The sequence below is a fragment of the Callithrix jacchus genome, chromosome 16 (assembly GCF_049354715.1).
Source record: "Callithrix jacchus isolate 240 chromosome 16, calJac240_pri, whole genome shotgun sequence".
NCBI classification, from domain to species: Eukaryota; Metazoa; Chordata; class Mammalia; order Primates; family Cebidae; genus Callithrix; species Callithrix jacchus.
The window spans coordinates 94356747-94373776 of NC_133517.1; the positions used below are offsets into that span (position 1 = coordinate 94356747).

General features: G+C 44.0%; 1 protein-coding gene across 1 annotated transcript; it reads right to left on the reverse strand.

Moving 5' to 3' along the window:
* Positions 1-6189: 6189 nt before the first annotated feature.
* On the reverse strand, positions 6190-16420 carry ODF1 (outer dense fiber of sperm tails 1). The gene is made up of 2 exons (XM_002759328.6): positions 16000-16420; positions 6190-6756 (listed from the first exon to the last, which is right to left on the reverse strand). Exons 1-2 carry the CDS (start codon positions 16317-16319, stop codon positions 6324-6326), a joined length of 753 nt encoding a protein of 250 aa, XP_002759374.1. The 5' UTR covers positions 16320-16420; the 3' UTR covers positions 6190-6323.
* Between the last annotated feature and the right edge of the window lie 610 nt (positions 16421-17030).

The window sequence follows — 17030 nt, forward strand, 5'->3', positions numbered from 1 at the left end:
CACATTAATCTGCAACTGTTTCCTCTTAATGTATTATGGAATCCCTCCAAACCAATCCATAGGGATCTCGCCCATCATTTTTATTAGCAAGTCACACATTTCACAGGATGGGTAAACTGAATTGATTCAGCTATTCCATTATTAGGAGATATTTGGATGGTTTCCCATTTTCCACCCCTTGAAACAAGCTTCCAAACCCATTCTTTGGCTTGTATTCACCAGATCTCTTATTCCCTGGTGAAAGATTCCCTACAGTAGAATGCATCATTCAAAAATATCTCTAGATATGTATTTTAGTAGATCATGCCAGATTATATTCCAAAATTTTAGTAATTTTTACAGTCTTACCAGCAAGAAATGTGTGTCCTCTTTACTGCAAAAATAGCCTCCCAGCCAGAATGAAATAGTAAAGCTGTTTATAGTCTATGTTATTTCACATGTGAAAAAAGAATATGCTGTTGTTTTAATTCACATTTCCATGAAGACCTCAGGGGTTAAGCATATTTTTGATGTTTATTGACTTGCATTTCATCTTCTTTGATTTAATTGCCTATTTGTATTCTTACCCATTGTTTATTTTATTTGATTATTTTAAGGTATACTTTATTTTTTAAAGATTTTAGATAATGGAAAAATTGCAAAGATGGGAATGTTCCCATACACCCAACACCGTTTCCTCTAACGGTATCTTACATTAGTGTGGTCCATTCGTTATCGTTAATGAGCAAACATTCATTTGTTATTATTACTAAAGTCCATATTTTATGGAGGTTTCCTTAGTTCTTAGTTTTTACGTAACGTCCCTTTTCTGTTTCCAGATCCCATTCTGGATGCCACGCTGCGTTTAGTCATCGCATCTCCTTTGGCTCCTCTTGGCTGTGACGGTTTCTCATATGTTCCTTGCTTTTGTTGACCTTGACAGTCTGCGGAGTACTAGTCAGGCATTTTGCAGGACGTCCCTGTCTTGTGCTGTGTGGGGTGTTTTCCTCACTGCGAGGCTGGTGTGAGGGTGCATGCCCCCCACGTGGTTTATCGCTGCTGGTGTTGACCTTGATGACCTGGCGATGGTGTGTTCTTTAGGTTTCTTCACTGTGAAGTTACTCCTTCCTCGCTTTGCATACTGTGCTCTTTGGAAGGAAGTCACTAAGTGCAGCCCCAATTTAGGGAGTGGAGACTTTGGCTCCACCTCCTCGAAGGTGGAGTATCTTCATAAATTATTTGGAATTCGTCTGTATGAGAGACTTGTCACATCTCTCCCATTTAATTTTTTATTCAATTGTTCATTCATAATAGTATAGATGCATGGAAACTTACTTTATATTTTGGGTTTTTATAATCTAATGCTACTTAATTTTGTTGCTCAAAGTGTTTCAGATTTGACCATTGGCAGCTCTTTTCGTTTGCTCCCATGTCCCTTCAGCATGCCCCCGCTTCAATGGATTGTTTTTAAAGCTCTTCCTGGCTTTCTGGTGCTCCGGGTTCCCCTGTGTACTTCCTGCCCCATTTCTAGAATCAACCATTTCTCCAAGGGCTCTTGATTTCTTAAACTGAAGAATAGTATGAGGAACAGAGATAAAGACAGAGAGAGAAGAAGGAATTTTTGTGCAAGGAAGAGAAGCTGAAATAATTTCAAAACTTACTTATTCCATTAGTTCTGGGGACATAAAGAGTTCACTACTTAAAACTATTTTACACTAACCAAAGAACAGTCACCTGAGGATCTTTAATAATATCATTTTATTTCCTTTTTTTTTTTTTATGACAAAGTCTTGCTCTTGTGGCCCAGGCTGGAGTGCAATGGGGCCATCTCAGCTCACTGCAACCTCTGCTTCCAGAGATCAAGAGATTCTGCCTCAGCCTCCCAAGTAGCTGGGATTATAGGTGCCCCGCCACCACACCCAGCTAATTTTTGTATTTTTAGCCGAAATGAGATTTCACCACATTGGGTAGGCTGGTCTCGAACGCCTGAATTCAGGTGATCCACCTGCCTCAGCCTATCAAAGTGCTGGGATTACAGGCGTGAGCCACACCACACTCAGCCCAATAATATCATTTTATAAAATAATCCACATGAGCTTTAAAAGAAATCAAATAATACAAGATAATCATTGGATACAGATTCTCCCTAGTCCTTACCTGAGAAATTTTAAATTCATAATTCAGTGAAATAGCCCTTTGGCTCTAGGATATATTCCATGAACACTAAGAAGCGTAATGATTAGGCCAGGTGTGGTGGCTCACACCTATAATCCCAGTACTTTGAGAGGCTGAGGCAGGAGGATCACTTGAAGCCAGGAGTCCGAGAACAGCCTGGGCAATATATCGAGACCCCCATCTCTAAAAAAAAAAAAATAGATAAAATTTGCCAGGCATAGTGGTGTTTGCCTATAGTCCCAGCTACTCAGGAGGCTGAGGCAGGAGGATTGCTTGGGCCCAGAATTCGAGGCTGCAGTGAGCCAAGATTGTGTCACTGCACTTCAGCCTGGGTGACAGAGCAAGACTCTTTCTCAAAAATAATAATAATAAAGAAGTGTAATTATCTTTATTGCCCTTAGTTCTACCGTATTACCAAGCATGTTTATTATAAGGTGGCACATTTGCCTAATTTATGTGTTCATTTATCACACATGTGCTGGGCAGTGAAGCAGCTCACAGCCCCTCATCTTTCAGTTCCCATCTGGGCCGATTTCTCACTGCTGCCCCTTCAAGAGTCACCCCCATTCCCATCTCCCACCCAGGTAGATGGAGTCAGGTGTTTACAGCTGGACCCTGACTTCCAAACCTGCATTAAAGGCCACAGCAGAGCTGTCCAAGGCCTGGGGTTCATCCGATCAGCCAAGGGCAATTTTGAAACAGCAAATGTTTCTTCTTTCTTCTTTGTATCCACTTCCTCATCCTCAGGAACCCAGTTAGTTCATAGACTAAGCCCTGCTCTGTACCCTTCCTGCAGGCCTCAGACAGGGCCTCCCACCGAGGCCTGCTTCACCTCCCCGCACCTTCTCTGAGATTGGAGGGCACTTCACTCCCACACTCTATGATTTGTTCTTGATTTCACGCTGTCAAGTGCTCTGACAATTACATCATGGAGCTTAGTCTTGCCTTAACATACAGATGCTCCTGGACTGTGAATGACTCAGTAGATACATCCTTGTCTTTCTAGCAACTCTTTCCCTATGAGGATAGTGAGCCGACCAAGGCCAATTCCCTGAAGGCCAGACTCAGGCTTCCCTCCAGGCAGGGATCTGGACAATAAACCTTGGGAATGCCCAGGGCCAGTCTGGAAGGCCCCTTTGGCCTCTCTAGGCCTTGCACATTCCGTTTCTTTGGCTCTCTCTGCCCTCCACCCTCATCCCCTTTATAGCATCCCTCCTTGAGTTTGAGACATTCATGAAAAGGGGGCTTTTTCTTTCCATCCCTGTTGTACGGCACGGCATCTGGCATTCAAATAATAAAGTCTGGCTGGCAGGTTGATGGATGAATGTGTGAGCTGCTGGACCAACAGAAAGAAGGGCGGGTCAGTGTGCCAGTGAATCGAAGAATGCACTGTTCCTAAGGGTGTCCTGGAATGGCACTCTCCAGAGGACAGACAGGTTAGGACCTCAGTGGCTTTATAGAAGACACAATAAAATTATTATTGATAAGTGATTCAAATTTGTAAAAACATGTTTTTCAGTATTTATTTTCCACATTTAAGAAGCAGTGGTGGGTATCCCATTGACTCTCTAGAGTGAAATTTCTTCAAAATCATTTTTCAAAAATTTATACCTTAGAAAATAGAATATTTATAAACATATATTCAAAACATGGCAAGACACTTGTACAGGGAAATTTTTGAAATGTTCAATGTGTTTTATTCACCACCTGTATTAGAGAGTCATTATTTTTCTGAATTAAAAGCAGCATATGTCTGTTACCACCATCAATATTCTATAGCCTTGAAGTTGAAGGAAGCTTTTTGGTTTGTGAATTTTTGTTTGTTTTGAGACAAGGTCTTGCTCTGTTGCCCAGGGTGGAGTGCAGTAGGATAGTCACAGCTCACTGTGTCCTTGATCGTCCTTGATCAAGTGACCCTCCCTCTCGAGTAGCTAGGACCACCATGCACCATCACACCTATTTTTTAAAAATTTTTAGTAGAGGTGCGGTCTTGCTATGTTGCTCAGACTGGTCTCGAGCTCCTGGGCTCAAGTGATCCTCTCACCTCAGCCTCCCAAAGTGCTGAAATTACAGATGAGAGCCACTGTGCCCCGCCTAAAGGAAGCTTTTAAAAGAAAAGGCTGGGATAGCTTCAATATCCCATCCAGAGCTTCTCAACCTTAGCTACATTCTTAAAACACTTGGGAAGCTTTTAAAAGTCACAATGCCCAGCTTCCACCTCAAGTCTATTACATTAGATTCTCTGGAGAATCGCTTCTTGGCCCTTTGACTAAGATCAAGTGTAGATTCTCTGGAGAAAGGACATAGACATCTGTGTTTTGTTTTAATTTTTGCCGTTTTTTAGTTTTGAGCTTTAGTTGAGTTTTGTTTTTTAGGTTGTTTGGCATCCATATTTTTAAAGAGCCCCAGGTGAGTCCCATGTGCAGCCAATGCTGAGAACTACTGCTTTCACCCACATGCAGCTGAACTCATGAAAAGACTTCCTGTGCAAACTGGAGGGTTTTATGTTCTCTCTGAGAGTCAGATTTGGAGCCAGCCAGTGTCCTGGTTCTGATTCTTCCCCAGCATCTCATTCTTTCTTTACCCTTATTTCAATCCTGGCCATAAAGAATGGCTCCCAGCTGTGTCCTCCAGGTAGATCCAAGTTCAGGTGACTCACGGCATCCTTTTGTGAAAGCTGCACCTCTCCACTTTGGAACTTTGAATTGAACTTCTGTGTCTAAAAGCAGTATCAGAAATTAACAAGAGGAGACAGGCCAGGTTCAGTGACTGACACCTGTAATCCCAACATTTTGGAAGGTCGGAGTAAGTGGATTGCTTGAGCGCAGGAGTTCAAGACCTGTTTGGGCAACATGGCGGAATCCTGTCTCCATCAAAAATGCAAAACTTAGCCTGCTTTGGTAACATTCACCTGTAGTCCCATGTACACAAGAGGCTAAGGTGGAAGGATCACTGGAGCCCAGGAGATCAAGGCTGCAGTAAGCCATGATTGCACCACTGCACTCCAGCCTTCGTGACAGAGCAAGACCTTGTCTCTAAGAAAGAAGAAAGAAAGAGAGAGAGAGAAAGAAAGAAGGAAGGGAGGGAGGGAGGGAGGGAAGAAAGGAAGAAAAAAATGAGAAAGAAAGAAAAAAGAAAGAAAGAAAGAGAAAATAAGCCAGGCGCGGTGGCTCATGCCTGTAATCCCAGCACTTTGAGAGGCCAGAGTGGGATCACCTGAGGTCAGGAGTTTGAGAGCAGCCTGGCCAACATGGTGAAACCCTGTCTCTACTAAAACAATTAGCCAAGCATGGTTCTGCACACCTGTAATCCTATCTACTCAGGAGGCTGAGGCAGAAGAATCACTTGAACCCAAGAGGCAGAGGTTGTAGTGAGCTAGGATTGCACCACTGCACTCCCGTCTGGAGGACAGAGCAAGACTCTGTCTAAAAAAAAAAAAAAGAAGAAGAAGAAAGAAAAAAAAAGAGAGTTGTAATAAATCTCAAGCACGTTGGCTGGTGTGTTTAGTTTTGCTTTTGTTTTGTTTTTATGTTTTGTTTGGCATCCGTATACTAACCAGAGCTGGCCAATCCCCAAATCACAGGAATGTTGAAAAATGACAAGCTATACAGAGGCCACCCCCTCTTGGCCAGCAAACATGCCCCTCGTCCCACCTACCACCCGTACTTTTAGTATTCTGATTATTGTCCAGTGAAACCACAACCCCACTGTGCTTGGGGAGTCTCTTTCCAGAACTCCCTATTGCAGGTGCTTTGAAAAAGTGTTTGCCTTCAACTCTTACTACTCTATTTCTGCTTTGACCATTTGGTTTCTGGGCTAGGCCATTTCACTGGATCATCTGGGAAAACAGGGTCTGGGGATACCCATAAAAAGAGCGTCTCCGGGCGTTTGGAGGTAGTTGGGTATGGAGGAGGGAGTGGGAGGGTGCATCTCACGGTATCATCCTTCCATTCCCATCCAGTAATTCTTCCGATGTTCACTAACTCTGCAGGGCTCCTGTAGCGTGTTTAACCAAAAGACATTCACACAACACCAGCAGATTGCAGTTATGTATTCAGTTTCCTACGTCCTTAAGCAATAGGGGCCATGGGAAGGAGAAGAGAAACCCTGGGAGAGCTGCCTGGCTGGAGTAACTGGCTTCTGTTAAGTAATGGGTTCCTACGCACACTTTACAAAATCATCTTCCTACAGGAAAATCGGCTTCCACAGGGATAACACGGGTTGCAAGGGTCACATGGGTTGCAGGGGCTGCAGGGGCTGCAGGGGCTGCACGGGTTGCAGGGGCTGCAGGGGTTGCAGGGAGAAGTGCAGGGGTAGCAAGGAGACTCAATCTTGACACAACTGCCGAGCCCGTAGGAGTACGTTACATCCTTCTCATCCACACAGGGCGGCAAGCTGAACTCTTTGCAGATGTTCATGTAGCTGTACTTTTTCGATCCGAGGCAGTCGTACCTGTTCTCCCGCTCAGCCGACACACATACCTTTCCATCCTTCACTCGAACTTTGACTTGATCAGGCTCAAAGCCGCATACATTCACCGATCCTAAAATGTTACTGCTACAGCAAGAGGAAGCCAGAATTCTATTTGTTGTTCTTCTCAGTCTGGAATTGAGAAAAGGGAAAGGACGAGAGGAAGCTCAGAACTCAGAATCCAGACACAGCGTGAGAAGCAATATTTTGATTTCTCTCTTTTGAAATAGCAGAAGTTAACACTAGCCATTGTGAAAATAAACTTTACACAAATGCATGAAGTAGAAAGTGTGAGTCCACCCATGTGAATCACACTGCCTCACAAGGACACCTCTGTTAACAGTGAATGCTGCCTGGCCTTCCAAATCCTTCTCTTCTATTTAAATACCAGCTCCTCCTCTTATTAGTTATGGAACCTTGGGTAGGTTCCTTAACTCCTTTGTGCCTCAGTTTTCTCATATGCAAAATAGAGATAATAATAATGCCTGCATCATATAGGACTATTGAAGGATTAGATAAGATTATGATATTTTACTTAACACTGTGCTTGGCACATTACAAATCCTGCTTTAATTATTACCCCCCTCATTATTATCACTATAATTAAATTATATATAGCTATAATTAAATTATATATAAATTACAGTTTATATTTACATAGATTAAACAATGGAATATAACTAATAAGATACCATTTAAAATCTGCATGTTAGTGATGGCTGTCACTTCTAGAACCCAGCCCTACTGCTTCATAGGACAGGTGTTAGCTCTGGCAGTTGCACTGAGACGGCCTGAAAGCTCAATCAAACAACCATGGCAGGAGAGCCCTTGCCTGGCTCTGCCCAGCAGGCCCTGGCTCCTCCAGGCTGGGAAGCCACTCTAGGCTCTGGACAGCTGGCACCTGCAGAAATGCAGTCGCTGGGTGGGGCTGTGTTGATCACAGAACAGCCTGCAAGTGGTGTCCCGAATCAGGATCCCATCAGCTCGCAAGAGCTGATAGTGCACGTCTCTTCCTGACTCCCCGTTTAGTACTGTATGCCGATAGCCTGAAATTAATCATAGTCATGATGAGGATATCCACACCATGGAAACTGGAAAATGCCACATATCAGGGTTCTCCTCTGTCCCCACTGCAGAGCTACCATGGTTCCTATAGAGCTGCCTTGTTGCTCTTCAGTAGTTCTACTGTGAAAATCCTTAATAAAAATAGTAGCAGCTCACACTAATTGATCAGTTATGATATGTCAAGAGATAGTAAAGCAAAGTGCCTAAGAGGAGACTCTGGAACTGGAGGATCTAGTTTTAAATCTTCGCTCTGCCATGTGGATAACTACTTCTCTGTGCCTCAGTTTCCTCATCTGTAAAACTGGGGCAATAAAAGTAGCAACATCATTGGGTTGCTGTGAGGCTTAAATTAGTTAATGTAAGAAAATATTTACAATAGTGCTTGGCACATAGGATGTTAGGCTTTTGTCTTTTTTTGCAGTGTGCTGTGGAAGGCGCTAAGCATGTTAAAGGCATATTTTATTTAATCTTAACAATAACTCTGTGATGCCAATGTAATTATCACCATATCACTTTTGTATGTGGAATTTTGTTTATGCAGTTACTTTTTTGTTACATAAGTTATACAGGTTTATTGTAGAAGATTCAAAATACGGATAGGTAAACATATGGAATATTTTAAAAATACCTATAATCTTATATAACAGCGTTTTGGTGTTTGACACTGTGTGTGTGTGTGTGTGTATTTCTATATACATGTAGAAAGAGAGAGTTTTGTATGTGTTCTTATGAAATCATGCTATACATACTGATTTTTATCTGTATTTTTCACTTGAGCCCTAACATGATTAACAGTTTGCATGTTCACTACCCTGGTACTGAAAGTTACAAATCAAGACTCTTCTTAGTGGCTAATTATAAAATGATCAAATAGAACTCAGTCCCAGAAGACACTGAGGCAAACAGAAACAACTTGTGTAATATACCCGGAGGACTTACCAGTCATTCAGCCCCATTTCTACCTCTGGCCCCATGGAACCTGGGGGTGGCATGGGGCATGGTTGTCTTTCTTGCCCTGGGTGTGCCAGGGTACCCTATGCCACACTAAAGAGAAAGTAAGAGAATTTTGGACTCTTTGAAATCTTTATCTTTGTGAGGTAAGCAGGAGGACAAGCTATCATGCTGGATGGGCAGAAAATAGCTCACAAAGATGCAGGGAACCAGCCTAAACTGTAGGCATGGTGCCCTCTCTGGATGAATTACAGGCTTAAAGCCAGAGCAGCCAAGTCCCAGAGGAAGCACAGAGCAAGGTGGGCACTTTCTGAGCCTTTCAAGACTCTCCCGTGGTGTGTGCATGGGCTGAGAATCAAACTTCTCCTGTTCAGGTCAGATCTTCTCATATGAGATGAGAAACATCAAATCCTGCCATGATGATGCAGCTGGGCCTCCTGAAGGAGGACCAAGGACCCCAACTAGGAGTCCTTGCTAGTGGCCCTGGCTATGGCCACAGCTGGTTTTGGCAAAGCCCTCTTGACCTCCACAGAAGCTGGATCTGGGAGCCAGTTCTATAAGCCCAAGTCGGTGCCCAGATTCATCTCTTCTAAGTAACCTGAATCCCAGGGCACAATTTTATGTATTTTGTGCTTGGGTTCCTTCTTTTCCTCTATTCCTGTCACTTTGGCTCCTGTGGCTCTGTGACAGCTGTACAAGGGTCTTGCAGACATCTTCAGGAAGTTGCCCAAAAGGTCTTGGCCAGATCATGCTTCCTTTTCTTCTTGCTTCGAAGTCAGTGGTTATCGGGGAAGATGTGTTAGTTTAGGGGAAACTACAGAAGCCACATTTTACTCATCAAACTCAACTCTGAAATTGCAATTTGACTCCTGCCTGCTGATGTGCCTATCACCCCACCTGGAATTTTCGATGGTTCTATGGGGTACTGAGCAAAGGGAGTTTGCCTACTGTGCTTGTTATCATGAGGGCAAAGCTTAGCCTCAGTCAACATAGGGAAATCAGCCCCTTTGCAGAAGCCTCTTAGGAAAGCTAGCAGACAGCTGGCGCCTGTGTCTGCCTCTCTGTGTGGCCTCCTCTCCTCCCTACTAATGCTGAATTTCGGCAGGATGAACAACCAAACTCCCGAACACGAAACATGCTGGTCACACCAATGATGAGCCATATACCTAGCCATCTTCTCAAAGATATGCATCAGATTCAACCTGGTCATGAATAAAGTGATGACGATGTCAAAAATGTCCCCCTACCAGGGAACCAGGTGGGGCAGGCCTTCCTCTAAGCGTCATTGGAGTTCTTTGCTTTTTCTCCTGAATTTAGCCCCATCCCAAAGACCCATTTAAACTGGATCCCTCTCTTTCCAACACATCTTTCTCCTTCTCTTCTCCTTTCTTCTTCTTTTCTCTTGTTTTCCAGCCTTTTCTCTGTTCACCAGGCTTCTGGGTTGATACTGAGGACAATGTCACTCAGCATGGCACAGGTGCATGTGACTCTCCTGCAGAGTTTATTAAAACACAGGTGGCGAATTAGCCAGGGGTGGTTGTCCACACCTCTAATCCCAGTTACTTAGGAGGCTAAGGCAGGAGAATCACTTGAACCTGGGAGGCAGAAGCTGCAGTGAGCCAAGATCACACCACCGCACTCCAGCCTGGGCGACAGAGACAATGGGTCTAGGGTGGAGCTGAGAATCTGAATTTCTAACATGCTTCATGTAATGCTACTAATCAGGTTCAGGGGCCACACTTTGAGAACCACTGACCAGGGATTAAGCTCATGGATTCCAGACTCAGGCACACACGGCTTTAAGTCTTGGCTCTGCCACTACCTAGTGATCAAGAACATTGCCCCTGAATCTGTTTCACTATAAGATGACCAAGATAAGATCACCCAACATGTCACCCATGTTACAAGGCTTAAATGAACATGAAGTGCTAGGAACAGAGTTTCACTCAATAAAGTGTAAGTCTTTATCAAGCTGCACCAGGCTCCCCCTTACATGGACTTGCCCTAAATCTGAAGCTTTATATCTTATATCATGACCTTAAACAATAAGGTCAAACCAAAGCATGGCAATGCATTTGGCCTAGATGGGGAGCAACTCTTACCCCCACAGCCAGGGGTGACGAGCTCCGAGAAATATGGCTGTGAAGAATCTATGATGAGAGAGAGGCAGCCAAGGGCCCAACTCACTTCCACCTCTGCAGAGGACACAGGGAAGCAAGGGAGAGCTCCTCTCAATGAGATTGGGAGAGCCAGTCTTTCACCAGCCAGAAAGCCCCGTAGGGCTCACCTATACTCCAACCTCTGGGTCAGAGAATGGGAGAGACTAGAAAATTTTCTGTGAGGGCTTAGACCTAGGCGAGCTACCTCTAAATCCACAAAGAGCTCACCGTGAGGCCGGACTATCATCAACCTCACCAAGTAAGAGTGGATTCAGTGAAAACTTCATCCTCAGAGCATGAAGGGGGAACCAAGAAATAAGAAGGCAGATTTTTGAAGTTTTGAGAGTGCCCCTGGTGTGGAGATTTCAAGGGACTTTTTCACTAAGATTCATGCCAGTCACAGACACTTGGGTATGTGGACAGAAACATGGTCTAAGGATTAGTTTCTAGGTCTTAGGTACATGGTCTCAGGATTCGTTTCTAGGTACTAGGTACATGGTCTCAGGATTCGTTTCTAGGTACTAGGTACACGGTCTCAGGATTAGTTTCTAGGTACATGGTCTAAGGATTAGTTTCTAGGTCTTAGGTACATGGTCTCAGGATTAGTTTCTAGGTACTAGGTACACGGTCTCAGGATTAGTTTCTAGGTACATGGTCTCAGGATTAGTTTCTAGGTACTAGGTACATGGTCTCAGGATTAGTTTCTAGGTACATGGTCTCAGGATTAGTTTCTAGGTCTTAGGTACATGGTCTCAGGATTCATTTCTAGGTACTAGGTACACGGTCTCAGGATTAGTTTCTAGGTACATGGTCTCAGGATTAGTTTCTAGGTCTTAGGTACATGGTCTCAGGATTCGTTTCTAGGTACTAGGTACACGGTCTCAGGATTAGTTTCTAGGTACATGGTCTCAGGATTCGTTTCTAGGTACTAGGTACACGGTCTCAGGATTAGTTTCTAGGTACATGGTCTCAGGATTAGTTTCTAGGTCTTAGGTACATGGTCTCAGGATTCATTTCTAGGTACTAGGTACACGGTCTCAGGATTAGTTTCTAGGTACATGGTCTCAGGATTAGTTTCTAGGTACTAGGTACACGGTCTCAGGATTAGTTTCTAGGTACATGGTCTCAGGATTAGTTTCTAGGTACTAGGTACACGGTCTCAGGATTAGTTTCTAGGTACATGGTCTCAGGATTAGTTTCTAGGTACACGGTCTCAGGATTAGTTTCTAGGTCTTAGGTACACGGTCTCAGGATTAGTTTCTAGGTACATGGTCTCAGAATTAGTTTCTAGGTACTAGGTACACGGTCTCAGGATTAGTTTCTAGGTACATGGTCTCAGGATTAGTTTCTAGGTACACGGTCTCAGGATTAGTTTCTAGGTCTTAGGTACATGGTCTCAGGATTAGTTTCTAGGTACACGGTCTCAGGATTAGTTTCTAGGTCTTAGGTACATGGTCTCAGGATTAGTTTCTAGGTACATGGTCTCAGGATTAGTTTCTAGGTACACGGTCTCAGGATTAGTTTCTAGGTCTTAGGTACATGGTCTCAGGATTAGTTTCTAGGTACACGGTCTCAGGATTAGTTTCTAGGTCTTAGGTACATGGTCTCAGGATTAGTTTCTAGGTACACGGTCTCAGGATTAGTTTCTAGGTCTTAGGTACATGGTCTCAGGATTAGTTTCTAGGTACATGGTCTCAGGATTAGTTTCTAGGTCTTAGGTACACGGTCTCAGGATTAGTTTCTAGGTACATGGTCTCAGGATTAGTTTCTAGGTACTAGGTACACGGTCTCAGGATTAGTTTCTAGGTACATGGTCTCAGGATTAGTTTCTAGGTACACGGTCTCAGAATTAGTTTCTAGGTGCTAAGCACAGACACTTGGGTACATGGACAGAAACATGGTCTCAGGATTCGTTTCTAGGTACCAGTAAAGAGAATAGCTGTAAACCAAGGTTCATTTGCTCACGAGGACTGCCAGGTGTCCTGGCCACACAGGGCACCCGTGAATTAGATAATAAACTCCTAGGGCAGGATTGAGGAGGGCCTGGGTTTTGTTTCTCCAGCTTCAAGACAGAGGACAGAGAAGCCCATGGAATGTGGTGGTGAATCATGCACAACTTGAATCAGACTGGCGGCATGGCTTCCCACAAAGGAAACCAGTGCAGTCCCTCAACCCTCTAAATCCAGAAGAGGGAGGAAGAGACAGGGGCACTGCCTGCCTCTTGGGAAGGAAAAGAGGGCATCAAAGAGGCTAAAGAAACAAAGGGGCTTACCTGGGTCTCTACTAAGGAGGACGCTGCCAGCATGCTGTCTTCTGAAGCAGCATCCCAGTAAACAATGGAAATGGACTGGATTTCTTTCCTTTTTCTTCTTTTTTGAAATAAGATCTCTTTCTATCACCCAGGCTTGAGTGCAGTGGCATAATCACAGCTCACTGCAGTCCCGACCTCCCAGGCTCAAGCTATTCTCCCACCTCAGCCTCCTGAGTATCGGGGACCACAAGCTTATGCCACCACTGCGCTCTGCTAATTTTTTTATTTTTATTTTTTGTAGAGATGGGGGTCTCCTTGTGTTGCTCGGGCTGGTCTCGAACTCCTGGACTCAAGCAATTCTTCCATATTAGCCTCCCAAAGTTCTGGGATTACAGGGGTAAACCACTGCACTCAGCTTGGATTGGATTTTCTATGCCCAGTCTGAGAAACACACCACATGCACATGCACACACACACACACACACACACACACCCCAATCGAATAACATATAGTCAGGAGTGCTCAAGAAATCTGTGGGATGAATTAAAAAACTATTGGCCGAGTCTTTTTGCTAGTTAGTAAGGAGGACCCAGAGACACAGCAAATTGACTCTAACACAGAAAAACCGTTTCTAGGGGGCCAAGGCAACTACAGACTAGAGTCTTTACTTCCCACTGGGCAAAGAACCTTCTTGACAACACAGCCTGCCATCTGAAAGGATATGTCATAGCTAACCAACCTCCTCGCATTCTTTAAAGGGGAGGAAGGTCATGTGAATATGAATTCTAAACTCAAAAAGCCTTGGGCAAGCTTTCACACCTAAGATTGTTTAAAAAAATTAAACCAACATGATATTTCTGTATCTATTTAATTATGGATCAGGAGCTAGCTTAGAGATAAGAAAAAAAGGTATCACACTAGAAGAAGAAAAAATACTACAGTTGGGTCTTCTAGGATTGAGTCTAGAATCCGTAACATTTTCACCCATATTCAGGAAAATTGAATGTTTAGGTAAGTGACACTAAGTCTTTCTGGAGAGTGAAATGTCAAGTTGTCAAAAATAGAGCACAGAAATTTCACAAGGTAGTGTGAATGGGAAGAGACAAAGAGGGCAAGCCTGAGGTCATTTCTAAAATGCACTTGGAGTTATCATGCCTGAGATCCAGGAACTAATATAAACACATCACCAGCTTCATATACTGCCCACAGGCACCGGAAAAACAGGCAAAGACCCAGGCAAGCATCACAAACCAGAGAAAGCATTACCTCTTGCCTAAACTACACTACCCAGAATTAAGCGTGAAATTCTTTCTACTGCATGCCAAAAAACAGGGCTCCTGAAAGAGGCATAAAGAGAGTAGATGGCACAGGACATGGAGGCACTGTCATTGGTGGAGTATGGGGAGAGGAGAGCAGCCAGCAGATAGACTGGAAAGGCCTGGACAAGAGTATTCAAGTATCCAAAGGTAGGAGGAGAGTGGCTGCCGATCTGCTCACAAGGAAACCTTAACTTGGACCAAATGTTTTAAAAAGAGCCCCTGCCACAGTGTGAGCAATTTATGTAATTTGATACCCTAAGAAATAAATATAAACATTGGTTCAGACTATAGATGAATTTATAGGTGAAAGCTCCCAGGCTGTCTATGAGGGAGGGTCATTCCTGGCCATTGGTGGCTGGTGACCTAGACAATAATTGTCTTTTTTTTTTTTTTTTTGAGACAGTTTTTTTTTTTGCGGGGGGTGGGGGATTGTTTTGGATTTTAGTTGAGATGGGGTTTCACCATGTTAGCCAGACTAACTTGAACTCTTGACCTCAGGTAATCTGCCCACCTTGGCCTCCCAAAGTGCCAGGATTTCAGGCGTGAGCCACTGCGCCCAGCCTCCTATTGCTTTGTCCAAAGAAACCTCACCGTCACTGTTCTCAAGAGACTCTCTCTGTCTGTCTATCTATCTAACTATCTATCTATTATCTATCTATCTATTATCTATCTAACTATCTATCTATGTATCTATCATCTGTCTTTCAGTTTTTCTGCACTTTGCTTGTTTGATTTAATACATCAGTATGTAAAATGCTTCATTAAACCTTTTTACATTTACTTATTATTCCAGTGTTTGAATGTATTATCATTTATTTAACCAGGGACAGCACTTTCAATCATCTTTTTCATCCATAGTAACAGACTAAATGCCATATGTAAAAAGTTAGAAACGGAAAGCTTTCTCCAGGTAAAAAGAAAATATAATCAAAGAACACTTTTTTAAACTGACTCTTTTAACTTGCCCAATTCAATTAAAAAGCCTTTCAAGTCTATTCTGAAAGCTACAACTCAGCCCCATCGTTTATCTGCAAGACCTTTGCTAGAGTCAGAGGGGAGGCCAACATGACAGACCTAACTCCAGATACCAGGTCAGTCTTTTGTCCGCAGGGGGGGATAGGAAGATGGGGATAGGAAGATGATATTCTCACAAAACCGAGGCAAGGCCTCTGTTGTTCACTTTGCTCTCCTGCTTGTAAAGCCTCTGGCAGACATTAAGGATTTGATCAATTATTATTACTTCTCCTACAGTCATTTCTGTAAGTCTAAATATACTCAAATCACTTCACTCATAACCAGGAAAAATGTTTAGTTTGCTGCTTCCAATGGCTTTTTAATGACACCCCCTGTTTCTTCCCCTCATTAAAGCTGTGTTATCATACTGGAATTCTTGCTATAAAACACCAGTGACTGCCAGTCAACATCATTACCTTGTCTTTTGAGAACCCTACAATTCCCATCATGGACTCATCTACTCTTTTTCCCTTAGATCTTTCCTAAGTCACCAGGGTCATTATCCTGAACGCTTTTAATCTTTGTTCAAGTATTGATTGTCACAAAATTTTTTCCTTATTCCAACTTGTAAGGCGAATATACCGACTATAAAAATCTAAAAGTAAGTTCTCTTACTTGGCAAGCTCTCGCTTCTCATCTTCTATGGCTCTAATGGCTTTCCTCTCCAAACTTCTGAGAGAGGGGCGCACGCAGTAAAGCTTGTAGTCACACAGGCAACATGGGTAGAGATCACACAGGCCGCAAGAGCGTGATCGCTTGGAATAGCACAGGCAGTACGGATATGGGTGCAAGTCGCAGCAGCAATAGGGGTGCACATACAAGTCGCACAGGCAGCGCGTGCTAAATTCGTCGATGCATCTCAGTTGCCTTAGTTCTCTGTCCACCTTCTTTATGTCCCTTCTGACACTGTCCAAGAGACAACTCAGTGCAGCCATTACAGACACACCTTACTGTTCTGTGAGTACCGATGGAAAATGGCACTCAGGGGGAAAAAATTGTTCTAAGCCCTTCTCAGAAGTTGCTTTTAAAAATAAATGAGGCACACATGAGTCACTTACTTTAAAGCTGGTGTTCTATGACCTCACCGCCCTCTAAAGTATGTCACAGTCTTCTAGTTACCGTGTGAACTGGACACAATCATGGTCTCCAGAAACCCTTCTTAGAGTCACAGAGCTACTCTCACAACCGCACTTATGTTGAGATTTCACCCACCCTCAAGGAGGATGGGTCTCCCAGGCGGGCGCAGCCCTTTGGGGTGCATGAGCATTACCGTCCTTGTCTTGTGTGTCTCTGGGGACCCTCAAGGAGGATGGGTCTCCCAGGCGGGCGCAGCCCTTTGGGGTGCATGAGCATTAACGTCCTTGTCTTGTGTGTCTCTGGGGACCCTCAAGGAGGATGGGTCTCCCAGGCGGGCGCAGCCCTTTGGGGTGCATGAGCATTACCGTCCTTGTCTTGTGTGTCTCTGGGGACCCTCAAGGAGGATGGGTCTCCCAGGCGGGCGCAGCTCTTTGGGGTGCATGAGCATTACCGTCCTTGTCTTGTGTGTCTCTGGGGACCCTCAAGGAGGATGGGTCTCCCAGGCGGGCGCAGCCCTTTGGGGTGCATGAGCATTACCGTCCTTGTCTTGTGTGTCTCTGGGGACCCTC

Coding starts and splice junctions, on each gene's coding strand:
- ODF1 (XM_002759328.6), bottom strand. CDS start 16,319: ATGGCTGCACTGAGTTGTCTCTTGGACAGTGTCAGAAGGGACATAAAG. Junction 6,757..15,999: donor GAGAAGCGAGAGCTTGCCAA/GTAAGAGAACTT, acceptor TCTCAATTCCAG/ACTGAGAAGAACAACAAATA.